This window comes from Hydractinia symbiolongicarpus, chromosome 15, assembly GCF_029227915.1.
Source record: "Hydractinia symbiolongicarpus strain clone_291-10 chromosome 15, HSymV2.1, whole genome shotgun sequence".
Classification (NCBI taxonomy): Eukaryota; Metazoa; Cnidaria; class Hydrozoa; order Anthoathecata; family Hydractiniidae; genus Hydractinia; species Hydractinia symbiolongicarpus.
Genome location: NC_079889.1, coordinates 4,335,339 through 4,362,851, shown reverse-complemented (window position 1 = coordinate 4,362,851; position 27,513 = coordinate 4,335,339). Strand labels below are relative to the sequence as shown.

Below are 27,513 nucleotides of genomic sequence, written 5' to 3'. Positions count from 1 at the left end.
ATATGCTTGTATGCTTTTAGGACATAATACTTAAATAAAAAACTGGCATAATAATTATGTCACCCCATAAAATCGCATTAAGTTGGATTCGTTTAAATTAAAGCTGCTTGAGAAATACCAGCATCATGTCTACTCCTGCAGATGATACCTCTGTCCAGGTGGCACTCAGGTAAGAGCAGTGTTTTCTTATTGATGTTATGAAGGATAGTGCTCAAATTGCTCATTGCATTAATAATTTTGCGAAAGCGTGACTTCAGTATGTTGTAACGTGTTGCATTCAAGAAAATTTAATTATATATATACTTCAATATGCTGTATGTCAATGTGGGAGTGGGTCTAGATCTATCTTTTAGTGCATTTCTAATAGCATTTAAATTGAATTCTCTAAAATTAGCCCCTTTTTAAATAATGGGTTCGTATTTACAAATTATTTTGTTTGTAATAATAAATTTGATAAAGCGAAGAAAAAAAAAAGCTTATTGCTAATGTCCATAATTGATTTCAAAATTATATTTTTTATCTTTCTGTATTGCCATTATTGGACTTAATTTATTTAAATTTCTTTAAACTTATTTTGACTATATATATATTTTGCTTATTCACTGATGGTGTCAGTAAAATAAATTAGCTTGTAGGCAAACCTAAATTTTAACAATTCTTTCCATTACTTCTTAGTCTTAGTTGTTGTTTTTAGGATTCGTCCACAGAGTGCATCAGAGAAGATCGACATGTGTCATATTTGCACGTCTGTTACCCCTGGGCATCCGCAAGTTGTTTTGGGCAAAGATAAAGCTTTTACTTACGATTTTGTCTTTGATATTGATTCGGTGCAGCCAAACATATATGATGAAATCGCTCGACCTCTAATAGAAGGGTTTGTGATTTTATTATTCTAATGGAACTTCCACTGGTTTATAAAATTATAAGAGTCCATATAAATAGTATTTTATTCATGTTTATTTTTTGCACCTTTATACTTAGATGCTTTGATGGATACAATGCTACGATACTTGCTTATGGTCAGGTAAACTTCTCTTTACATTTTGTAAATATGTGCAATGTTCATTTTGGATAACAGAACAATAAAGCAGAGATAATTATGTGTTTTGAACTAAATGCAATCTTTCTGATCGTAAGCAGAAAGTCAAGTAAAAAAAACAAAGAAAAAATCGAATCACTATTTCATTTATAGACTGGTTCTGGTAAAACTTACACAATGGGAACTAGTTTTGATGTAGGAGTTCCAGAGGATTCAATTGGTATCATTCCTCGTGCAGCTAGGCATTTGTTTGATGGTATAAAAAAAAGAAGGGAAAAAGCAGAGGAAGATGGAAAACCCTTGCCAGAATTTAAAGTATCTGCTCAATTTCTAGAGGTGTGTGATTATTTTGGTTATTAGTAAGAATTTTGTGTAGGACCATTTAACAGGCAACAAACAAAGACCCAAGCAAATATAGCATAATCATAATGCATATATTTTGTCATAGTACTTTGGTTCTATATAAACGTTTTTTTCCAATGCTCTTTTTCTTTTTAGGAGAGCTTATTAATTCAACAATAAATTCTTCATTCTAGCACCTTACATATTATTTCAATAAAAATATAGTTTTTCTTTTTTTTCCCTTCTTTAAACATCTTACCACTGTTAAGTTCTTTTTTAGCTTTATAATGAAGAAATAATTGATCTACTGGACATAGAAAATAAAGGACGTAAAACGATTAAAGTACACGAAGATCACAATGGTAATATATATATGACGGGTGTCCTAGCCAAGACCATTTCTTCAGCTGATGAAACTATGCAATTATTGGAAGAAGGTGCAATATCACGTTCAACCGCAGCAACTAACATGAATGCAACATCTTCCAGATCGCATGCCATTTTTACAATTCTTCTTAAGCATCATCGGCTTGTACCTGTAAGGACAAATCATTTTGATGCATCTTTTACTTCATCGATTTTTCCACGGTTTTTTAGGATTACCTAATACCAGGAAACATTGTACTATACAGTGTAAAATGGTACTATAAAATTGGTACTATTTGTTTATTACTGTGCTTGTACAAATTTGTGTTTGAGAATGTCCTAATAACTTCTACTAGGTTTCCTTTTTCAGAGTTTCAAGCCTTATAAAAGGTGGATATTTCATTGAATTTTGTGCTTACTGTATCATGAAAATGCATTTCCCAAAAACTCCTTCAGAATTGTGCCATGATATTCTAGTGAACTGCTGCTTCAGTATTATTAAAAGATTTCAACTTCTTAGATTGCCAATGTCATGCCTATTACCTGTGCATATTTTCCTTAGACTGATGAAGACGGTGCTGAAGAGTTTGAGACTCTTAATGCTAAATTTAATTTCGTTGATCTGGCTGGTTCAGAAAGACTAAAAAGAACAGGTGCAGTAGGTGATCGAGCAAAAGAGGGGATTTCAATCAATCAAGGATTGGTATGTTGTGTAATTATTTTTTGTAAATTTGTTGAGGTGTAAACCATTTCCTTTTTTATTTTTGATTATGTAAAACAATCTTTTTTAATTTTTCAAGAGGGTCACTGCTACCTTAAAAGATATTTTCCAAGTTGTTTTTCAGAGAAAAAGAGAAAATTGATAAATTTTTAGCCTTGCCGTTCTTCTTTTATTTTGTTGTTCTTATTTTGCCATTGTTCTTATTTTGTCGTTGTTCTTATTTTGTCGTTGTTCTTATTTTGTTCTTCTTATTTTGTCGTTGTTCTTATTTTGTCGTTGTTCTTATTTTGTCGTTGTTCTTATTTTGTCGTTCTTATTTTGCCATTCTTCTTATTTTGTCGTTGTTCTTATTTTGCCATTGTTCTTATTTTGCCGTTGTTCTTATTTTGTCGTTGTTCTTATTTTGTTGTTCTTATTTTGCCGTTGTTCTTATTTTGTTTTTATTGTTCATCAATTTTCAGGTTTATTATTTTTCTTTTAAAATTGTTCTTATAGAGAAAAGAAGTTTATGTAATTTAAATTAGCTATGATTTACAGTTACAATAATAATCAAGAATTTAATTTTAAAATTTTAGAATATTCAATGATTTTGTTCCCCGATATTACTCAGTCCACTTCAAAGTTTAGTACTTTTTCAGATTATTGCTAAGGCTTTTTGTTTACTTTTTAAAAGGTGGCAAGTCGGTTTTCTTAAAATTGAATTACTTAAATTTTAAAGTGTAATTAAAAACAACTAAAATATCAGGTTTTCTATTCTTTATTCTTATTTTTTTTACATACAAAGTAGTTTTATTAAAACCTGAAAGCAGTCAATAACGTAAAATAATAATTTAATGAATTTTGGAGTCTAAATATTTTTTAAGCATAAATTGGAATAAAGAAATTGCAAAAAAAAGTGATTAAAAACTTAATGCTTGGTTTTTAATTTTCAGAGTATGTTCTTATACAAAAGGAATGTCACCTTGTTTTCATTACATTTTTGTTATAGCTTTCACTTGGTAATGTTATCAGTGCATTAGGGGACAAAACAAAAAGAGGGACTCATGTGCCTTACAGAGATTCCAAACTGACTAGACTGTTGCAAGATTCTTTGGGTGGAAACAGGTAAGACGTGGTAATCCAGTTGCAAAATTTAGAGAACTGTTTTTTTTATCTGCACCAGATCTGATTGCCCATGAACTGCTGAACCAAGGAAATATTTAGGTTCAAAAAATCCCTTAGCACTCGATTTCTTTTGTTAGCTAAAATATTTCTATTTGCAAAAACTCTGTAAAAATGGCTCCCAAAGATGAATTGTTAATTTAAACTACAATAATTTCAACACAGAGTTTCTACCCACCCTCAACTATAATTATATGATACAAAATTATGATACACAATTCATGTAATTTTTAAAAAATGATGCTATAGTGTTTTGAAATATTTTATATTAATATACATTGGTATAGAAAAAGTATGAAATTTATCCATATACAAGTCTATGAGGTGGTATACCATGCATTGTGCCTATTATTGTGTCTTTTAAAACTGTGAAAAGCCTTAAATCTACTGCTCAATTAGCTTTTACCAAAATGTTTTGTATGAATGCAGTTATAAACCCACTTGGAGTGTGCCTTAAAATTTAATTACCTGGTATTATATATTTTAAAGCACGACATGTCCAGCTATCAAGAAATACCATGAATATAGGGAAACTCCTAAAATCCAAGTGAAAATACATAATACCTTATTTTCTGAAATTATTGTGATCCTGATTTTAATAGCACTAAAGCAAGACTTCAATTTTTTTTGTTATAGCCGTACATTAATGATTGCATGTATCAGTCCGTCTGATCGGGATTTCATGGAAACACTAAATTCACTAAAATATGCAAATAGAGCTAGAAACATTAAGAACAAGGTATGGTTTGTATTGTTTTTAATATTAGTAAAGTGTTTATTTAAAAAGTGTTTTTTTTTACCAGCCACTAGTTTAATTTTGCCTATGGCATAGTTTCAAAAAACAAATAATTTATTTATAGGTTATGGTTAATCAAGACAAAGCAAGCAAACAAATTGCGATTTTACGGCAGGAAATTCAGCAACTAACTCTTGAATTAGTTGAATACAAGCAAGGTAAACGAGTTGCTGACACTAGTGGTGAGCACATGACAGACACATTTCATGAACTGGAGATGTTACGTACCGAAAACGAAAACTTGAGGATGCGTGTTAAAGCATTAAAACAAAATGTAGATAGTCAGTCAATACAGTTGACAGAGTTAAAAGTTTCCGCTGTGCTGGCTCAAGTCACTGGAGGTAAATTTTTTTATAGATACTGTGTGTTAGCAAGTGTTTCTATGGGGAAAATAGACAAAATCTATAGTGTCCAAGAATTTAAATAATTTCCCAGGGACTTTTAAACTCTGTACTGCTAAATTTTTAAGATCCATTTGTACTAACTTTTGTGTACTGATTTTTACACATCAAATTTTAAGTAGAAGAGAAAAACTGGAAAATAAGGTGGTCACAGATTTTGACAACTTAAACTTTTTAGTTTGTCGTACCCCTTCATATTCTTCTTCTAGATGATACCACTGCCATTGAAGATATGGTGAAAAATTATGAAAACCAAATACAAAAGTTAAGGTGAGATTCCATTTAAAAACTTCTGGTTTGTTATATTTATTTAAAATGCTAATTGCATTTACAAATGCTTTCTGTGAATAATGCCTATAATCTTTGAAATCTACAATCTTATGTAATCTTGTTTTATTTTCTGCATTAATAATTTCCCTATGCAGCAATCAACTTCAAGAGAGTCAAGCCATGTCTACAGCAGCTGTTCACAGGGCACAAGCAGTCAGCCGCTTGGCAATGTCACCTGGAGTAATACATGATGATGCTGATGAGTTATCTTCAATCCTTAATGCTGCTAAAGAAGATTTAAGAAAAGAAAGGAAAATGAAGGTAGTGCTAAATCCCAAATAGGCAGGCTCTCAAATAATTGTGATACGTTGTGCATTGTCCAAAGCAGAAGAGTCACCAAGAATAAAATGCATGCCTGGCAGGCATGATGCTCTGTAAAAAAAGTAGGAAAATTTGGGAATAATCAGGGAATTTAAAAAAGGCATATTTTATTTATTGAAATTATTACTGTAGACAATTGATTATTTATTGTCCAATCTTGATATGATTTGCTATAAATGTCATTGTATGCATCCCACTTGCAGCCTTCCAAATTAGACTTTCAGTACTACTGACCTAAACATGGACCTAAGCTGATCCAAGGAACAATTGTGGTGTCCTATAATTATGTGAACCTGCAATGGTATCTTTTTAAGACCGGAAAGCCAATTGTTTTTGGTTATACAGACACTATACTTCCACAGCACAACGCAAAGGAATCGTAAATCCTTTTTAGAAAAAATTATATTAGTCAATTTTTGATTTAAAATTTCGCTGCCCTTTAGCTGGTCTTAGAAAGGAGGCATTGTAATGGCAATCTAAAATGTGTTTAAACTTTGACCTTTCTTCTAATAACATCTCAAACGAAATTGTGGTGTTTTGCATTTGCGAAATGTTTGCCAGGCTTTGAAAGAAGCAATTGTTTATCTATGTGCACTGCATTTTATTTTTTTCTATGTAGAAACGAATGTCAAAGAAGAAGAAAGTGACAACACCAACAATAACTGAGAAGGTAAGTGCTTTTTTCTTTATAGCTTCGTTACATTGGAAACCATTGTGATAAAAAAAGGGGAAAGTTTTTTAAAATTTAGGCATATTTAAAAACAATCTAGTGGTTTCAGAAACTTTTGTCAGATTACTAATTCCCGGGTGCTTATATAGTATCAAATTACCACTGGGTGGGTTGAACTACAAAATAGAGTATTAAAAAGAAAAAGTATGGTTTTGTTCTTCAGAATAGGACTTTTGCAAATTGACAGTGATGAAGCAAGTTCTTGTCTACTAATATAATGTTTTATTGGGAACGTATGAATTATAATTAAAATGTTTCAGACCGAAGAAGAAGAAGAAAAAAGAGACGAAAGTGAAAAGGCTGCGATAGTAATTTCTGATGATGAAGAAAAAGCATTAGATCCAACCACGAATGGTATTGATATTAATGTAAAAGAGAAAGATCAAACGAGTGACATTAAAAAAACAGCTGATAGAGGCTCTGATTTGGAAGATGAAGTTGAAGATGAGGACGAGGAAGAAGAGGAAGAAGAAGAATTACAATCAAACACAGATAGTGATACAGACGATGAACTAAATCAGTCTATTAAAGGTAAAAGTGTTTTATCAAAAACAAGAGCTTTATAAGTTAACAAATCTGTTTATTAGCTTCAGAATAAAAACCAGTGCTCTCCTTCATCAGCTCATGAAATTCAAAAAAAATTACATCTGTAGTTATATTTCTTGCGACATCAGAAGAGGCTGTATTCACATTAGCATTGAAATTACATCATTAGTAATGTATTAAGGGGATGAAAAAATGTCAACATGATAGAACAATGAAATTTTTAGTCCTTTTTCTATGTGTGCTTGACAACTAGGTATATCTAAGATGGCCACTAGCTCAGACGGTCCAAGAAATGTAAGGAAAATCTAAAACAACTTTTTATAACAATGTAGACTTAATTACCTTAGCTTGAACTAACACCAGTAAGAAATTATGGTTCACTTAAGTAACAGACTTTTTTTCTGTTTAGAGGAAAGTGAATTGAATGACCATATTAATGATTTGAACACGGATATAACCATCAAACAAAAGCTGATTGATGAGTTGGAGCACAGTCAACAAAGATTAACTGCACTGAAACATCAGTATGAACAAAAGCTAAATCTGATGCACAACAAAATAAAAGAGACTGAAGATGAGCGAGACAAAGTAAGTTTAATGACAAATAAGCAGACTTAGAAAGTTTCATCATCATCATCATCATCATCATCATCATCATCATCATTCTCGACTTAACGTCCGTTTTCCATGCTAGCATGGGTTGGACGTATATATAATATACCCCATATTAATGACCCTCTTCCAATCTGATCTAGACTGTGTTAGATCTAAACTCAACTTCCTCTGTATCTAGGCTGTCCTTTTAACCTCCTGCCAAGTCTTTCTCGGTCCGCCTCTGGGCTTTGCCCCAGGAACTATCAAGTCTCTACACTTTCTTACCTAATTATCCCCCTCCATTCTTTCCAAGTGCCCCAGCCAATTCAATTTGCAAAGCATAACAATTTTATCTGTTGCAAATGTTTGTACCATGTAGTTGTTACATTTGAAAAAATAATTAGTTGTCACGCATTTTGCATTCTAGCATAAAACATTACAATTAATTTCCATTATTTATTATGTTTTATATATCTAAAACAGTAGCAGTGTTGAGAATCTGGTCAAGTAAGATTTTTTGATACTGAGAGTGGATTATGATGTCATGTGCTAGTGCCAAGCAAGAAGCTATACTGTCTTCCCCTATTGTTGCAGCTTTCCTATCATTCACCCTTTTAGTGTCTAGCATTTGTTTAAAATTTCCAACAATTTTTATAAAACTCAAATTTATATATTTCAACGCAGAACTTTGTGCTAAAAAATGAAGAAATTATGAGCTATATAGATATCAACTTTAGTAATTCAGTGTCCGTAAAAAAGAGTTAAAAAATTACTTTAGGTACTAAAAAGTATTGGCAGTGTGGATTCTGTTGCACGTGAAAAAGCTGAAGCAGTAAGAAAGCGTTATGAAAAGAAGTTAGCAACAATGCAGAAAGAACTCAGTAAACTGCACAATGCAAAACGTGAGCACCAAAGATTGTTAAAGACGAAAGTAGGTTATATTTGATCAACTTGCAATGTTATACCTACCATTCACCATTTTGGAACGTACCTTAATAATACTAATTTTCTTGGTTAATATTTTTAGTCTAGATTTTTACACATTTTAGCTGCAAATTCAATATCCACAAAAAAGCAACAAGAAAATGTCAAAATTTCTGAATAAATTTTATCTGATAGTGAAAAAATGTTATTTCGGATAATATAAAGTCTCCCTGAATCTCATGATGTGTAATGCAAATTTTTGGCACATTTTTATCACCTTAAATTATCCTCAATTGTTGACAATAGTAGCTTCCCTGGTAAGTTCTTTATTAGGTTACTATAATTCTTCTTCCTAGTTAGTTTAACTGTAAGGTTATCTTAAATGCTTATTAGGAGCAAAACGAGCAACAACTGAAGCTTATGCGGAATGAGCTGAACGACATGAAGAAAATGAAAGTGAAACTAATGCGCCAAATGAGGGATGAAGTGGCACGTAACAAGAAACGTGAAAACAAAATGAACCAGCAGATGGAGAGTGTGATGAAAGAGAACCGTAAGAAAGAAGTTGAATTAAAACGTTTAAAAGATGAAAAAAGGCAGAGAGATCTTGTATTGAAACGTAAACAAGAAGAGGTAAGTATATACATATGTGCAATAATTGGTTCAGATACATATTTTTATGTAAGTTTGTGTAACCTTTGGTAGGAGAATTAGTACTATTATTTACCCACTACCACTATCTGTAATTGTTCAGTTTCTGATGTTCCTGTCTATTTAAATATATTCAAAATGACAAAGTTGCGTACACATGGCGAACATGTCTAATTATCTAAGATGGCAATCCTATTCACAAGCAAGATACTAACTAAGGAAGTAATATTCTTTATTATGAATTATATACAATATATTTTTTAATCTAGTTAAACTCAATGCGAAAACAAGCAAAGCCTGTTTCTGGAAACGTCAGCACACGTAATACTCGTTCACGTCCTAATAATCTTCAACTGCAATTTCAAGCGACTGGTAACAATCAAGGTTTAAACGCAACTTTTGTTGTTGACTCAAAAGATGGTGAACTACCAGTCACACCTAAGAAAAAAGGCAGAATACCTGTGTCGTCAAATTTAGCTGCCAGGTCACCTGCAGTTTCCAAGAAAGCTAAACATAAATGGGAGCTGCTGGAAAGAAAGGTATTACTCTTTTTGCTAGATGTTAATAAAAAGAAAACAGCCACTAAACTAACAAAAATATATCCATCCTCCCCTAAACTTTAAAGTTAAGATTGCTTTAATTGTATGACTGATGTAACCAAAACAGTTTTTTGGTCTCCACACACCAAACCACCACTATAAATATTAATGCGACAAAAAATACTTATAAGTACAATTTTTTCAAACAAAATATTTAAAAATTTGTTATAAGTATACACATTTGTTTTAAGCAACTGAGTTGCTGGGGGCTGAGGCTAAAAATTAGTTAAAAAACTAAGCAACTGGAGAAGCTGAATTTTTGTAAAGTTAGGCATCGGTGGTTTGAATCTGAATAATTTCACAAGCAACCTACAAAATAGTTCCTTTAAAAAAATAGTCTTTTTTTTCTAATAAAACCACTAAATTCTTATATTAATTATTATTCTTAGCAACTTCTTACAAACTTTAAGGCTAAAGTCAGAATTTGAAACTGAGAAGAAGATTACAAATTCTCTTGAGTAATCGTGGTCTGTATCTATCATACGCTTTTTAATGCATATTATAGTGGAAATGTTTCTTTGTACATATTAGATATGTATGTAATAAAAGAATTTATGCAATGTAAACATAATGTCTTTTAATCATATCTTCTATCTTCATATTAGTTAACTGAGTTAACAATACGCATGAAGAATGTGGCGCAAATGGAGAACGATATGGAGAGATGGCTGGCTGATCGTGAACGCGTGGGGAAACAACTTGACTCAGCTCGGAAAAGAAAAGAAGAGGCTGAAAAACATGCCAATAGTCAGGTAACGATTCTCTAAAACATAAAAAAGAAAGAAGAAACTTGAGGCTTTTTGTTAATTCAGAGAAACCTCGGAAAAACTTGTGCAGGAATTTTGTTTTCATTTGAGAAAAAAACAAGGAAATTTTTGTGGTGCTATGGTGCGGCATTTACTTTGACCAGTTAAGTTGGTTATTAACCGATGCCGAGCAACATGAGTTTTAAGCAAGTATTTTCTATTTTTATTAGGATGAAACACTTTTAAAAGAATTAAATAATCAAGTAGAAGGTTTGGAAGCGCACATGGAATACATTCAAGAAAACATAACTGAAAGCCAAGGTACCATTATGGATATGGAGGTATACTGATAACTCATTATGACGTTTCGTGATATTTTTTGGGTGGTCATTGTTTGCAGATAAAATAAGGATTTTATTAATTTCTTATTATGTCATAGGAGGAAGGTGAAGGTGTCAACACAAACGAATTAATCAGCACCAGCTCGTTAGCAGAAACAAAATACCTGCTTGAACATTTCTATAGTAAAGCAGTGGAAACAGTAAGTTTTTTCAAATAATTGTGTTGCTATTTTTTTTTTTTTTGAAATTTTTAATTGTTAGTCAAATTAGCCTTTTTACTGTACTTTTTTTTTTTAAAAAAAATTATTTTTAAGTGAAGTTGGAACAATTCTGCATATGTTCTTGAATAACGTTTTTATATTGTCTTGTTCTATATTCTTTTATAAAACACGTCTTAAAGTGTTGAAATGTGTAAAACATTTGACTACTGCAAATATTTATTTACATTAAGGAACTGTTAGGTGGCTTCTTCCATCGTAAAAAGTAACAACGTAAAAATTACCCCTTCCCGGCCCTCCTTTCCTTGCTACAAAAAAACAAAATGCTTTAATAATGTTTAAAACTTTAAAACTGATTAGTTGAATATTAACAATTCAGGCACAAGAGCTAGCAAACAAAGATGCAGCTTACAAAGAAATACAAATCAAATTGGAGGCTATGGAGAAGCATTGTGAAGTTCAACAACAGCTTTTACAGCATGCTTGCAACCTAGAATATGGTGCAGGCTACATGCCAATAGAAGAAGAAGATCAACTGAATAAGTAAGGCACATTTTTAAATAAGTGAGGTACTTAAATTTTCAATTGGATATTCATTGGTATTTTCACAAGTCCTGCATAACCTTGTGGCAAAGTAGTCAGAGCTGACCTTAAAAATCTGAAATATAAGAATAGAAATGTATATACTTAAATTTTCTTTAGTATTTTCACAAGTCCTGCATAACCTTGTGACAAAGTGGTCAGAACTGACCCTAAAAGTCTAGAATATAAGAATAGAATGATGAAATATCTTAACCTCTTTAGTATTGATGATCTACCTGATGTGGTTAGTGTAGGAGGAACTCAAAAGAAGGTATACCATGTGTAACTCTTAAGGAGATATGCTAGTTAAAAAATTGTACTTGAATTTTTTGTAACTGTGAAGAAGATACTTCAGAAGTTCTATTTGTTGGTTCTCCAAAATTATTTTGTATCACGCCCTGATTCAACGTGTAAGCCAGACCTTAAAAACCTTGCATTTTTTACATTTGGCTTTATTGAGGTCAGGGATTTTCCCTAGTGTTTGTGTGCTAAAAACCTTGAATCAGCAAAAAACCCTTTAAAACAACCAAAAAATGGAAAAAAACTGTACAAATGTTAAAAGAAAACTTAAAAAATGTAATTTTAATAAATTTCTACGAATGCAAACATGTCTAAAAATTTGAACTGTAATAACCTTGATATTAACATACAATGGCGACTCTCTATCTTCAATGTGTCAGCTGCAGTTTCCAATAATAGCCACAAAACAACATTTTGAACTATGGCTTCTTCAACTCAACAGGTTCTGGAAAATTTTTTTAAATTTTCTACTGTTATCTGTTTAGGCCAGAAGGAAAACAGCTCTTCCCGAGGAACTACTACACCCTAAGGAACCAAAAGCCTTGAAAACTTCCCCAACAGTCATTGAAATAGAAGACGATGACGATGATAAAGATGTTGATTCACCAGTGAAGATAGAGAAAGAAGAAACTGTAGAGCATAAACAAAAAATAGCTGATACTTTCCAATTAGATGACAAAACTTTACAAAAACTTATGGATTTAGAAAAAACTTTAAGAGATCGTAAGAAAATGCCTCCACCTCCTGCACCAGGCGGAAACCACTCTACTTCTCAGTCTGCGAGCAACACTAGGGTTCGTTCTGATTCTTTATCAGACAGTACTGACAAACCTGCTGATACTAGTCTTCCTGCAAGTTTTGTTCGCAACACAAGGGTCACTAAAAGTGCAAGACCATTTAGTAAATCTACCTCTGCTAGTAATTTGAAAACGCAAAGATCACTAAGAGGTTCAAGTAATCCAGGTTCTCCAAAGGGGGACAGGAAGACACTAGCGGAAGCTTCATCACTGTAAGTATCGCACGATGTTCATAAAAAGTACCTGCACATCCAAGAGAGGAAAGTATAGTTGTGGCAGGTTATTGGAAAACTTAAAATATTAGCGAAGGTCAGAGTATGATTGTTCAAAAATTGTGAATAGTTAGGGCGTGTAACTCTTTGTTGATTTTGTGTTTTACTGTAACGTCAATGCAAAACCTATCACTAATAACAGTTGTTAGTGATAGAAAGGAATGTCTTTATGCTAAAACCTTAATTAAGGCATGTTTGTCAGGAAAGTTGAGAAATGTATCACACGTGAAAAAGTTTGGAAAATAAAAGAAATGGTCAAAATTTAATCTGCTCAGCAAAATTTCCTGTGTGTTATGTTTCCAAGTGCGTCTTTCACTCTTTTATATATACATAAAGGCTTGTGCTCTGTCACAGTTTCTAACGGGTAGGCGTGATAAAGAGCTCGAATGCTTAACACTTAATCTCCATAGTATTAAAAATAGCGCCAGTGTTTAAAATTTTGGTTAGATTGTTAAAAAAGATGTTTGCTATAAGCGTTTTGAAAGATTTTCTGAACTTCCAATGTTCACGAATTGCAGGAGTCATGAGAGAAAAAACTCGCGCATGCTATGATACTAAATGTTGTAGAATGTAGAAATGCTGTCAAGAATGTTTAATTGGAAATATATTATTTTGCAGGTCCGTCCATGAAATATTGCGAAATATCTTTTTTAAAGTTTTCCAATGTAATGGCTAGATAAACACCGTGACATTATTTATAATGAATATATTTTCATATTTTATGTGGTCCCTTTGAATTCATGCTAATATCATTATAACCTGTTAATCTCATTCAAACTAACCTTTTTTCTTCATGTTTCATAACAGATCGGTTGATTTGGATTCAGCAAATGTATTTAAAAGACTAACAAGCAGCCTACCTCAAGAGTGTGACCCAGATTTGTAAGTTTAAAAAAAAGCCATTAATGTAAACAACATTTCGTGATATTGTTACACAGGGTTTTGTGGCGATTAACGGATATACGTGTGAAACAAATTGAATTCAATAATCCTTAACATAGAATTAATAATGGCGATCCCCCTAAAACGCATCTTCAGGGTAAAATCTCCTTAATTTTCGAACAATGTGTATAGGGGGTATCAATCTCCTTAAATGGCAACCATATTTCAAGAAAAAAAGAATTTCATAGCTCAGCTTTATCTTTGGTTTTAAGTAAAACGATGCTTGATGTCAATATAAAAATACAGCAAAAAAAACTGCCATATTGGAGAAAATACACTTCATACAAATTATAATATATTTTAACTCTAGTCTGTTTTTTTTAATAACTCTTTTCTATAAAGCATGGTTATACTTACATGCTTACTTGCTATACTTACAGAGTTTCACCTACATGCCAAATTTTTAGGTCCCATACCTCTTAGCCTTGGATATTGGCTATTACTTGAAACTATCCCCAAAAATCTCTATAAAATCTTATAATTGGAGAAAACTAATAACTTTAGTAAGAATAACCTTAGAACCTGAAGCTTACAAAAACCCCTTTATTTTATCAAGGGGAATCATATTGTATTTTTGAACACATAATTTATCCAATTTCAAATATTTTGGGTTTTACTCGAAAATCAGGAAAAATCAAGTTTTTTTCATAACAATTATGTAAAGAGCGGAAAAGATGTTAAAAAACTTTTATTTAGCTGTCACAAACTTTAAACAGAATGTTAAACTTCGCTTTTGAAGTAAAGTAATTGAATTTTTCACAGGTAGTTTGAGTAAATTTCAAGCTTACCACGACGTCAGAGAAAATAAGCTGACATCAGCAAAAATTTATTGCTGCTATTTTGTTCCTTTCATGGCGTGCTATAAGTGTACCAAGTTTGAGTCAATTTTGAAAAGTCTATCAAAAGTTATGGTAAGGCGGCAATCATAATATGTTTGAAAACCCCCAGGCGAATAGGATTAAAACCAATAAATTTTCCATCACCACGGATTTCTTTTATTCTATTATTTGTTCTAATAAAATTAAAGTTTATTGAGCAAATATTTCTTTTTTTTTTCATTAAAACCCTGTGAACAATATCATGAGCATGTTTGAATTGACACACACAATGAGCCTTACCAAAACAAACTAACGAAATAGACAACCTTATGACCAAGGCAGGGTATTGTAGGGGTCTAAAACGTGCTATGAGTTTTCCACTTATAGTGAGACAAAAATTACATTGAGGCTGTGGCTTATCTAAAAGTGTAATTTATTTTATTTCTTTGTGCATGGATAGATAGCGATAGATAGCTTTTCGCTCAACTTTAATTAAAGTTTGCACAATTTGTTTACAAAACTTTTTACGGTCGACTATTAAACAGGTCAACTATGTACACAACGTTTTTTAACAGTTAACTATTTGCACAACGCTTTATTAAGACTATATTTTTTAATGTTAAATTTAAACGCGCTATTCACAGCACTACGAATGAGGTTTGAAACAATAGTTTTTTAAGATGAGCAATTAACGTATGTTCTGGGCCGTTGTAGGAGCACTGCATACGTAAACGTCCTGTGGAACGCCCCTGACACTCTAATCTGTATGTTTATTTGGAAAATTAGAAACAGATTCTGAGTCGGCACTACTTGCGATATCTAAAAGGTTCTTTTTCAAAATTCTGATATACTTATAGTGTATTTTTTAAATATTTGCCTGAAAAAAATGGATTTTTTAAAATATTTATTTACAAGCATCTGAATTAGTGTTTCGTTGTTTATTACATTACAGTGCGAACTGTATTTGGTAAATCTATTAACTTTCACCTAGAAACAAGGTATTCTCTTTCATTTAAAAATTGCAACGGCCGCCCTGTTGCTATATTAATCTCATGAAGTTGTAAGCACTGCCATATACTAACGTAAGAACGTCAAGAGAAACAAAATTTCATTTAACACTCACGTGACTGCACTTACTGTGTACAACAAGGACAGATTTTTCGCACATGTTTTTATAACGTCAATTCAGACGTTGACAATTTTCACCTACAATTTTGGAAAGGTTGTTAAAACCTAACGTCCTCTTGCGTTATATTACGATTTGAAATACCGGAAAACCTTTAGTTTTCTTTGCATTGCACACGTATTTTTTCTTTAATAGCAATCATTTTATAAGCAACTGTACTAAAACCTGCAAGATAGCTATCCAACTTCAGTGCAAGTAATATTAAATATAAATAACAATTTGTTTTAAAAATGCATTACAACAAATCGAAGGCAAAGCAGACTGAAAGGTTCTGTTTTTATTTAGTTACATGCAATCTTTTTTATGGAACAAGTGTTCTTACTTTTACTTACTACTACTATACTTTTTCTTCCCCTCTCTTTTCTTTAAATTGGAATGATACGGTTGCAAGTGAGTTAGATTAGTATTCGTGTATCTTTGACACCGGTCACGTCTTGTTTCTTTTAGAGGTCAAATACTGCCTTCGAAAGCATCATCAGGAAAACCGGACAGTCTCTTGTGCATGTATACCGCTACAGGTCATAGCAACGCTGTCCTTTCACTTGATGTACTTAATGAACTGATGGTCACAGGATCGAAAGGTAATTTTTATTCATTATAATGGTTTTTTATTTCCTAAAATAGCTGCTTCAGTTTCTATTGGTACTGTGGTCAATGGTAAACTTATAAAGGAGGGTCTTTGCGCATTTAAAGCTGACTTTTAAGCAACAGAAATCCCGAAATACACAGCAAACATCAACCAGACCACCCCTGAGATATTAATTCTTTAATCATACTTAACGCTAAGCAGAAAGGATCAATTCAAATTCCCCCTTTATAATTCTGGCATCATTCTGCCCGGAATTAAAACCAGTGCCCTTCCCACTGGAGGCGAATCACTAGGCTACCTTTCAAGCCTGGGAAAAAATGCTTGCTAAAACTAGGTAAAACACAGATTGATGAGACGATGTTGAAATATAATGCTTGCTAGATACAATGTTCTGTTTTGTTTTTTTCTCTATATTTTTTTTGCAACGACATATTTTGACGGAATGATTTGCTCAATGTTTATTGCGAGTATTTATATTCGCAAATATTGAAGAAATTTCAAGATTAAATAGTCTTTTTTATAACCTGTTTAAGAAAAATTCCATAGTGTTCCATTTAAAAAAAAATAGTTTTGAATTATTGAATTTAACAAGGATCTGTGACACCACGCTTTTCTGTTTAGATCGCACAGCAAAAATTTGGGATTTAAATACCAGCGAGGAGGTGCTCTCCTTATCACAACACAAACGAGATGTTACAGTGGTAAAATTCTGTCCATCTCGCAATGTAGTATTCACTGTCTATCAATCAACCATCAAGGTGTGACATTGTTGTGGCTCATTTATTTATTTTTTTATCTCCTATCCCAATTTTCCCACCCACTACATCTCTATTGCTCCCCTACCACATCTCAATTTTCCCCCCTGCAACATTTCAATTATTTCCCACAACACCTTAATTTTCCTCCCACCACATCTTAATTTTCCTCCCACCACATCTCAGTTGTTCCCCCACCACATCTCAATTGTTCCCCCACAACACTCTGTTTAATGCAAGCCTTCGTCGGCGACGTGATATGTTATTTACATACCAGCTTTGTTAAAAAGCACTCTGGCTATTGCTGACGCAAATTAGAAAGGCTGAATGCACAATAAGTTATTTTTTTAACTTTTTTTGACTTCTTTTTCGTGGCTTAACCTAAAATTTGCTTAACTGATTTTTAGATTTGGGACCTTCGACAGGGCAGTGTTGTTAAAACATTAAGGTAGATTTATCATTGTTTACGTAGCTTGTGGTATTTGTATTGTGTTTGAACCATCAGTAGCACGTTTTGCCAACAATGAAGAAGTTGGCTTTGTTTTGATGAGGAGAAAGTTGATCTATTAGCGTTGCTAAAACCTAGATAATTTCATGCATGATTATCCAATACAGACATACTGTGAATTTTCTTATCTTCTTCTCTTAAGAGAAGGCACTGTTGTCAGTTGTGAACTTTTTCTGTTTCAATATTCCATATTTATAAAATATTCCATACTTATGAAATATTTCAATATTCATAAAAAAAGAAATTTTTTATATTAACCAATTTCTTATTCGACACCGTTGTTTATAAGAGACCTCTATAAGAATCACTAGGCTTAAAAGAACTTTCCAGGAATTGTGCTAACTAATTTTGTTCTTTAAATTCACCAACAACGAAGGAATCGTTTAAGAATTAAGTGGTTGTTCTTATAAATCACAAACCATTGCAGCAGCGATGTCTGATTCGTAACAACGAAAAATTTCTTTGTGTATTTTATAGCAGCGGATTGTTTCAGTCAGTGGGTGAGGCTAGTATCATGGACCTCGACTTGAATAAAGATGGAACGGTTTTGTATTCAGCTATAGGAAATACTGTTAAAATTATCGATCTTAAAACGTGAGTACATTCTCTTCGGTTGCATCTACCAATGCTGTTTAGTGTCTTAACATGAATTGTTTTCAATACTGATTGTATTAACCACAAACGAAAATGTTATATTTATACAGACTGCCTTATTTTACATATAAATTTTTGCGCGTTAAAAGTCTGCGATAAAAACGGGCTAAACACAGGTGATGTATTTTCGAGGAAGCAAAGAATTTCGTGGCAACGACTGCTAGAAAGTCCAGTTCCTAACGTTGATACACTCATTACAAAACTGATTGAAGTTTTTCTATATAATGACATATTTAAGTTCAAAGTTGTAATTGCAAAAAAAATATACCCAGACGAGATATACCTTTTAAATTTATTACAGGTACAGCACGTTAGGAAAACTTACTGGTCATACAGGCGCAGTAACTTGTTTGCTGGTCGCTGACACAGGACATCATCATGACAATGTTATTACTGGGTCTAAAGATCATTATGTAAAGGTATGCATCTTTTTAGTGGCTGACTTATAGACTGAAGTTAATCTCAGGTGTAACAGGTCTAGTTTTTGCTGAATAAGAGTTTAAACAGCCCAACCCCTTTCCCCCGCTCACCCCCTCTCTTCCACCTGCATCCGTAAACACAATTCCACGCGAATCCGGAACTTATTATCTTAAAAAAGACGTCTTAGGAACTCACATGGATTTTATTACCAATTTGTAACTGGTTGTATTTCTGTTTAGATTTTTGAAGTTGTTGATGAAGTCGCGTCAAGTCAAGTAAGTATTTTTCACTGCGTAATCAGGGCTTTCTCTGTTTCTGATTATCACAAAAAAAGATAATTGTGAATAATTTCGATTGTTAGCATTCTTTATTGATACAGGCACAACCTGCCTCACTCAAAAGATATTAAACCAACGGCAGTTTTTCAGCCAATTGTTAAGTTAGGAAAAAGTATTAACTGTTATCAATACTTACGGTTGGACTCGAAAATGCTACTTTTTTGGATGCTTATGGTTGAGAAGGTTGCATTTTCTAAAATGAAGGAATTAACGAGCAGTTCCAGACACGTCATACTGTCAGCAAGAACTTTAAAATCTGCCACCATATGTCAAGATGTGTTATTGAATGTGCTTGTAGAAAAGTGACAACTTTTCGGAATTATAAGATTATGAAAAAAAATTGATGATGTCTTGATTCGATTCCTCTGAGCGTTCTGTTATTTTTATAGATTACTTTATGTTCTTTATGCAAACCTTTTGTCGTCTAAGTGTCCGTTTCTTTATGCTAGGTACCTCGACAAAACTTGGAGCCGCCTCATTACGATGGTGTGCAATCTCTTGCTATGAAGGGTAACCATTTGTTTAGTGGATCTAGAGACAACACTATAAAGAAGTGGAACTTCTCAAATCATGATTTAGAACAGGTTGGAACTTTTTTATGTCACCCACACTTGTCAACACTGTTTTGTTCTTTCAAACGTACCCACGAAAGTTATGTGTACCTTGTATTACGCCGACTCTTATTGGCTTTTTTTCTAAAATGGTTTAATTATTGAGGGCTAACAGCTGACAGTTTTCAAAGCCTTTAAACAGCGCCATTTAGAGACAGTGTTAAAAGGGCGTACTACCCCAGATATAATATTTGTGGGAATGGCCCTTCTTACTTAATTCTCGAAATTGCTCAAAAGAGCTGAACAGCATTACTTGGCCATTACTCTGCAACCGCTAAGGTGTAACAGTGTTGCATCTGCAGAGGTGTAGGCCAACTTGATGATGAATAATATTTTTTGTTTTAAATCTTTTATAACTGCAGCGTTTTTACAATATCCGGGAATTTTGCTGAATTTTATCAGGAAAATCAGGGTGTTAGCTAGCGTAAATAGAGGCCGGTAAACGGCCTCTTCCCAATCGAAAGTAGCTTACTTTTTTCCCAATGAGAGATTTTGAAAAAGCTGTATAATTTAAAAATTCTATTGTTGATAAATGAACTACTTCACTCTTTTGTACTAGATACTTTACAAGATTTTTATTTTTGAATTTTTTAGTTTAACGAAAATCATGGCATTGCAAATTTTTATTTATTTATTCTTTTTTCGTTAACGTACGATTAGCATTTCACGTACAGTTAAAAATGGTAGCATGTGAATAAAAAACGCGAAGTCTTTGACCGATGTTTTAGAAGAAAATGCGCTGGGAAAGGCTGTTTCCAGGCATCTGAGAACGTGGAATTTCAAAATTTTTCCTCATCGAAATTTTCCAATTTGGAATTTCTAGCTAACACACTGAGAATGTGTTAATAGTTTAAATTACTATAAAAATCATTCTATTTAGCACTTCACCTACGCTCACAAAGATTGGGTCACTTCGCTGGATTTTATTCCAAATTCTGATGTACTGATCAGCGGTGACAGAAGAGGAGTTCTTAAGTTGTGGCACGTTGATACCTGTAAACCTCTAGGTGAGAATTTTTCTAAATCGGCTGACGAATGAAAAATCAAACATGTCTGAAGTTTTTGGAATTTATTTTCACAAATTATTGAATTCAGATATTTCGCGGAAACATAAAATTTAATGACATAAAATTTTTAACATAAAAGTAATCTTTATCGTATACGTTATTTCGTATACACAAGTAACGCAAAACTTATACTGAAAGAGAACTACTTTGTTCATCACTAACATACTGCCTGGCGGGATTCGATCCGCGGTCCCCATAACTGGGAGCCGCAGACGAACCCACTACACTACGTGCGGCAATGTGTTAGTGATGAACTCAGATAGTTTATCCGGATGGTGTGTATACATAGTGATGAACAAAGTAGTTCTCTTTCAGTATGACTTACACGCATTATACTCGCCCGTCATGATCAGAGGTCTGATCGGGGTGAAGCATTCTCTGTTGAGAATGAAATACGGATGTGCTATGATAAATATTCACCTATGAACGCAAAACTTGTTTCTGAGACTTCGAAGAAGAAATTTTCGTGTTTACTTGCTTATAAAGGCTTGTGGGATAATTATTCAAACTTCGGTTGTAGCCGACAAACTTTCGAATTTGAACGCAATTTTGGCACCTTCTACCTCGAGGTTGGCGAACCTGAGTATTTCCTGATGGGAAATTTAATTTTCTTTCGCATGGGTTCTTGATATCTCAAAATTGAGTGATCACGAGTTATAGCTAATAGGCTCTAAGGTTTAAAGATTTGAGCAATGCGTTGCGAATTAAAAAAACGTTATAAACGGTTGGATATTTTTGTTTGTTGAAAAGTTTTTCTACGTGTCAAATCGCAGTGTTATCTTTTTTATTGTTATCTTTTTTTTGGTTTTCTTTTTTACAGGAGATATAACTGCTCATGGAAAGTCCATCAATGCGATTAAATGCAACTCCAATTGCGTGTTTACTGCGTCGAGGTAACGACTTCATTTTTGATGCATTGTACTTGTGTTGTGATAAATGAGAACGAACTCTCCTCAACATATTTTTCTGAACTATGGTTTCTGATCAAATTTTGGATTTTTATGTTCCTCCCAAAAGCCATTTTTAAGGATGTCTTTATTTTATTTCCATTAGAGTAGTCGATATTGTGTTATACTATTGTTTTATGGTTTTTTATGATAAATTCGGTAGCAGCTAAAATTTAAACACTCTAGAAAGTTTTGCGATATTTTAGGCCCGATTAGATACTTTTCTTAAAATGTCAGGGGGTAGGGGACCATCTCTATAATTTAGTCTTCAATCTTGAGTCTCCACTGATCCAAAAGTTAAGTCAATAGGTTTTACTCCGGCCATGTCGCAAGAGTAGTGTGTATGTATAAACCAAATTCCACTAGCTAGCATAGCCACACGAACACCGGTGACTCACTGCGAAACTGGGAATTTCCTTTACTATGCACTGAAGTTGTTATATTTTTTATAACTTCATTTATATCTTTTTATTGCCGTAGTGATCGACTCGTTCGTATATGGAAACCATCCCAAACATTAGATGATCAACTAGCGGAGTTAACTTCCGAATAGAGAACCAATGTACTTGGTTTCCCGATTTTCACGAAAGCGTTTCGACAAGTTTAGTTCGATCCGTGGTCTAACGCGTGTAACTTAAAATAAGCAAAATCAATATTGAGACTTGGAAGAACAGTAAATCTTAAACTGGATGCAATCTGTCCAAATCTTTGTTGAAATGTTGGATATCCAATACCTCACAACTTTATCTTCATTCAAACTATTTATCGAACATTCAATTAATGCTGGATGGCAGTTGGATTTTTTAGGCCTTGCTTATGGAAAACGAAACACGAATTCTATATTTTTTCGAGTGAAATCTTACAATAGTCGCTAAAACAAACCACCTACTTTAGTTGTACAAACTTTGCGAAGAGAAACTTTCGCGAATTTCACGAATTCAGGCCTCATTCGCGAAAGTTTATCCTCGCGAAATGTTTCAAATGTAGCTATTTGCGAAAGTTTATCCTCGCGAAATTGTTAAAAGTATAATACAACACGCGAAATACAAAGTTTGTACACCTAAAGTATTACGTCATTTTTTAGCCACTAGAGTTTTTTACAGGTACTTGATTAACAAAAATATTCTAGCATGTGTTTGTATATGAATGAATTTTGTTAAAACATTTTCCAAGTTTGTTACAAAAGCTTTTAGTATTTTGTATAGCAACTGTGCTTAATAATATGTCTGAGGCTGGTTCAATTTTCACTGTTAAATTTGTATTTATATGTATATGAAATTCTCAGGCAGATTTTGTTTGTTTGTTTATTTTCGGCTAACCTTGTCTTCGGGGTTTCTTGCTTTTTAAAATGGAGGGCCAGTAACCACAGCTCCGGTTTAACCCAAGCAATGTAAGGGAAATTGGGGAGATGGCACACTGTGGGACGTTGGATATTGCACGGAGTTGTCTGTTAGAGCACGGCCCCTAAGTGGGTCTGCATAGCTCAAATTGAGGATTAAACTCTAGGACTCTCCATCTGAACCATGGCTTCTTGAAATAATAGCCATGGAATATCCCTCGATATTTGTGAGGTTAGCCATGTTAAATATGCACATCTATCTATCTATCTTTGTAGTATCCACCCCGTCAGGAATTTTCAGCAATTTTTTTGACGTTGCAGGAAAATTTTAGGAATTTTAAGAATTATTTTTACATTTCAAAATTTGGGAAAGGATTAAATTTTTAAAAAAAAAAACTGTTATCAAAAAGAATTTCCAAAATTCTATCAACATGCGAGGGTAAAGGTTCATAAAGTGAAATTGGACCAAAATAGATAGAAAAATCATCGAAATATTAGGAATTATGAGTCAAAAAATGTCGGGAAAATATGAAAGTAATATTTTGGTAATATATGTACCATGAGTGTCGTCGGGACAAGACAACAGTAGGACGAGAACACTTGTAGGGACGTAAATGGAAATTACTGAAATATGTCAGACATTTGATACGTTTCTCGAATGTTTAAAAAACTTGCGAAGAGATTTGTTCTCGAAAGAATTAATAAAACATAGACCACGTGAGCCAATATTTTGATGCGATAGTAAAAAGATGTATGTGGCAACATAAACATAAAACCTGGCTCTCCAGACTTTATGGAATCCAAATAGGTTCCTCATCGAAATTTTCCAATTTGGAATTTCTAGCTAACACACTGAGAATGTGTTAATAGTTTAAATTACTATAAAAATCATTCTATTTAGCACTTCACCTACGCTCACAAAGATTGGGTCACTTCGCTGGATTTTATTCCAAATTCTGATGTACTGATCAGCGGTGACAGAAGAGGAGTTCTTAAGTTGTGGCACGTTGATACCTGTAAACCTCTAGGTGAGAATTTTTCTAAATCGGCTGACGAATGAAAAATCAAACATGTCTGAAGTTTTTGGAATTTATTTTCACAAATTATTGAATTCAGATATTTCGCAGAAACATAAAATTTAATGACATAAAATTTTTAACATAAAAGTAATCTTTATCGTATACGTTATTTCGTATACACAAGTAACGCAAAACTTATACTGAAAGAGAACTACTTTGTTCATCACTAACATACTGCCTGGCGGGATTCGATCCGCGGTCCCCATAACTGGGAGCCGCAGACGAACCCACTACACTACGTGCGGCAATGTGTTAGTGATGAACTCAGATAGTTTATCCGGATGGTGTGTATACATAGTGATGAACAAAGTAGTTCTCTTTCAGTATGACTTACACGCATTATACTCGCCCGTCATGATCAGAGGTCTGATCGGGGTGAAGCATTCTCTGTTGAGAATGAAATACGGATGTGCTATGATAAATATTCACCTATGAACGCAAAACTTGTTTCTGAGACTTCGAAGAAGAAATTTTCGTGTTTACTTGCTTATAAAGGCTTGTGGGATAATTATTCAAACTTCGGTTGTAGCCGACAAACTTTCGAATTTGAACGCAATTTTGGCACCTTCTACCTCGAGGTTGGCGAACCTGAGTATTTCCTGATGGGAAATTTAATTTTCTTTCGCATGGGTTCTTGATATCTCAAAATTGAGTGATCACGAGTTATAGCTAATAGGCTCTAAGGTTTAAAGATTTGAGCAATGCGTTGCGAATTAAAAAAACGTTATAAACGGTTGGATATTTTTGTTTGTTGAAAAGTTTTTCTACGTGTCAAATCGCAGTGTTATCTTTTTTATTGTTATCTTTTTTTTGGTTTTCTTTTTTACAGGAGATATAACTGCTCATGGAAAGTCCATCAATGCGATTAAATGCAACTCCAATTGCGTGTTTACTGCGTCGAGGTAACGACTTCATTTTTGATGCATTGTACTTGTGTTGTGATAAATGAGAACGAACTCTCCTCAACATATTTTTCTGAACTATGGTTTCTGATCAAATTTTGGATTTTTATGTTCCTCCCAAAAGCCATTTTTAAGGATGTCTTTATTTTATTTCCATTAGAGTAGTCGATATTGTGTTATACTATTGTTTTATGGTTTTTTATGATAAATTCGGTAGCAGCTAAAATTTAAACACTCTAGAAAGTTTTGCGATATTTTAGGCCCGATTAGATACTTTTCTTAAAATGTCAGGGGGTAGGGGACCATCTCTATAATTTAGTCTTCAATCTTGAGTCTCCACTGATCCAAAAGTTAAGTCAATAGGTTTTACTCCGGCCATGTCGCAAGAGTAGTGTGTATATATAAACCAAATTCCACTAGCTAGCATAGCCACACGAACACCGGTGACTCACTGCGAAACTGGGAATTTCCTTTACTATGCACTGAAGTTGTTATATTTTTTATAACTTCATTTATATCTTTTTATTGCCGTAGTGATCGACTCGTTCGTATATGGAAACCATCCCAAACATTAGATGATCAACTAGCGGAGTTAACTTCCGAATAGAGAACCAATGTACTTGGTTTCCCGATTTTCACGAAAGCGTTTCGACAAGTTTAGTTCGATCCGTGGTCTAACGCGTGTAACTTAAAATAAGCAAAATCAATATTGAGACTTGGAAGAACAGTAAATCTTAAACTGGATGCAATCTGTCCAAATCTTTGTTGAAATGTTGGATATCCAATACCTCACAACTTTATCTTCATTCAAACTATTTATCGAACATTCAATTAATGCTGGATGGCAGTTGGATTTTTTAGGCCTTGCTTATGGAAAACGAAACACGAATTCTATATTTTTTCGAGTGAAATCTTACAATAGTCGCTAAAACAAACCACCTACTTTAGTTGTACAAACTTTGCGAAGAGAAACTTTCGCGAATTTCACGAATTCAGGCCTCATTCGCGAAAGTTTATCCTCGCGAAATGTTTCAAATGTAGCTATTTGCGAAAGTTTATCCTCGCGAAATTGTTAAAAGTATAATACAACACGCGAAATACAAAGTTTGTACACCTAAAGTATTACGTCATTTTTTAGCCACTAGAGTTTTTTACAGGTACTTGATTAACAAAAATATTCTAGCATGTGTTTGTATATGAATGAATTTTGTTAAAACATTTTCCAAGTTTGTTACAAAAGCTTTTAGTATTTTGTATAGCAACTGTGCTTAATAATATGTCTGAGGCTGGTTCAATTTTCACTGTTAAATTTGTATTTATATGTATATGAAATTCTCAGGCAGATTTTGTTTGTTTGTTTATTTTCGGCTAACCTTGTCTTCGGGGTTTCTTGCTTTTTAAAATGGAGGGCCAGTAACCACAGCTCCGGTTTAACCCAAGCAATGTAAGGGAAATTGGGGAGATGGCACACTGTGGGACGTTGGATATTGCACGGAGTTGTCTGTTAGAGCACGGCCCCTAAGTGGGTCTGCATAGCTCAAATTGAGGATTAAACTCTAGGACTCTCCATCTGAACCATGGCTTCTTGAAATAATAGCCATGGAATATCCCTCGATATTTGTGAGGTTAGCCATGTTAAATATGCACATCTATCTATCTATCTTTGTAGTATCCACCCCGTCAGGAATTTTCAGCAATTTTTTTGACGTTGCAGGAAAATTTTAGGAATTTTAAGAATTATTTTTACATTTCAAAATTTGGGAAAGGATTAAATTTTTAAAAAAAAAAACTGTTATCAAAAAGAATTTCCAAAATTCTATCAACATGCGAGGGTAAAGGTTCATAAAGTGAAATTGGACCAAAATAGATAGAAAAATCATCGAAATATTAGGAATTATGAGTCAAAAAATGTCGGGAAAATATGAAAGTAATATTTTGGTAATATATGTACCATGAGTGTCGTCGGGACAAGACAACAGTAGGACGAGAACACTTGTAGGGACGTAAATGGAAATTACTGAAATATGTCAGACATTTGATACGTTTCTCGAATGTTTAAAAAACTTGCGAAGAGATTTGTTCTCGAAAGAATTAATAAAACATAGACCACGTGAGCCAATATTTTGATGCGATAGTAAAAAGATGTATGTGGCAACATAAACATAAAACCTGGCTCTCCAGACTTTATGGAATCCAAATAGGTTCCTTATGGCGGATATTTTTAACTAATTATAGTCGTGGTTTATTCAAGAACGCTGTTAGTCAGCCTAATTAGCGAACAAGCTCCTGGGGACTAGTTTAGGGGCGCCTATTTGAGCGCTTGTCTATTCTCTTCGAAGCAAAATTAAAACATTGCGCCACCGCCTTGATTCAACCGAAACTTCAGGAAAAATACAGAAAACAATGCACAAGTTTAGGTTTAAGAAAAACCGCGGGTTAACAGGAGTATTGACTTCCTGCAGGGTTTAGACAAAGGCTAACAAAATAAATTCCCTGAGTTTCCCTTGACCAAAAGATCGTTTTGAAGGCATTTTTTCCTGAAACTGACCTGGTTTTGGTAACTTTCTTCCCTGAGCAAATA

General features: G+C 33.4%; 1 protein-coding gene and 1 long non-coding RNA gene across 4 annotated transcripts; both read left to right on the top strand.

Annotated features, from left to right (window-relative positions):
* On the top strand, nucleotides 1-22,902 carry LOC130628544 (kinesin-like protein KIF21A). 3 transcript variants are annotated; one of them, XM_057441484.1, is made up of 34 exons: nucleotides 1-169; nucleotides 695-874; nucleotides 982-1,024; nucleotides 1,193-1,375; nucleotides 1,662-1,919; nucleotides 2,310-2,450; nucleotides 3,457-3,572; nucleotides 4,266-4,368; nucleotides 4,490-4,766; nucleotides 5,036-5,096; nucleotides 5,252-5,417; nucleotides 6,097-6,147; nucleotides 6,468-6,738; nucleotides 7,163-7,341; nucleotides 8,126-8,278; nucleotides 8,665-8,904; nucleotides 9,192-9,461; nucleotides 10,127-10,273; nucleotides 10,498-10,608; nucleotides 10,707-10,808; nucleotides 11,206-11,369; nucleotides 11,631-11,679; nucleotides 12,194-12,717; nucleotides 13,585-13,659; nucleotides 16,171-16,304; nucleotides 16,934-17,070; nucleotides 17,475-17,515; nucleotides 18,056-18,169; nucleotides 18,531-18,648; nucleotides 18,889-18,924; nucleotides 19,437-19,571; nucleotides 20,479-20,605; nucleotides 21,486-21,558; nucleotides 22,093-22,902. In XM_057441484.1, exons 1-34 carry the CDS (start codon nucleotides 126-128, stop codon nucleotides 22,163-22,165), a joined length of 4,896 nt encoding a protein of 1,631 aa, XP_057297467.1. In that variant the 5' UTR covers nucleotides 1-125; the 3' UTR covers nucleotides 22,166-22,902. The 3 variants fall into 3 exon arrangements, with proteins under 3 accessions (XP_057297467.1, XP_057297466.1, XP_057297468.1); XM_057441483.1 differs by having other exon boundaries at nucleotides 18,053-18,169; XM_057441485.1 differs by lacking the exon at nucleotides 13,585-13,659 and having other exon boundaries at nucleotides 18,053-18,169.
* Nucleotides 22,903-23,841: 939 nt separating this feature from the next.
* On the top strand, nucleotides 23,842-26,276 carry LOC130628859 (uncharacterized). The gene is made up of 3 exons (XR_008981867.1): nucleotides 23,842-23,979; nucleotides 24,860-24,932; nucleotides 25,467-26,276. It is a non-coding gene; the product is annotated as an uncharacterized LOC130628859 (long non-coding RNA).
* Nucleotides 26,277-27,513: the final 1,237 nt, after the last annotated feature.

Bases quoted from the DNA above. Each gene is read 5' to 3' on its own strand.
- LOC130628544 (XM_057441483.1), top strand. From the start codon at position 126: ATGTCTACTCCTGCAGATGATACCTCTGTCCAGGTGGCACTCAG. The intron at 3,573-4,265 runs GTAAGACGTGGT...TTTTTGTTATAG, and splicing joins GATTCTTTGGGTGGAAACAG to CCGTACATTAATGATTGCAT. The intron at 9,462-10,126 runs GTATTACTCTTT...TCTTCATATTAG, and splicing joins GGGAGCTGCTGGAAAGAAAG to TTAACTGAGTTAACAATACG.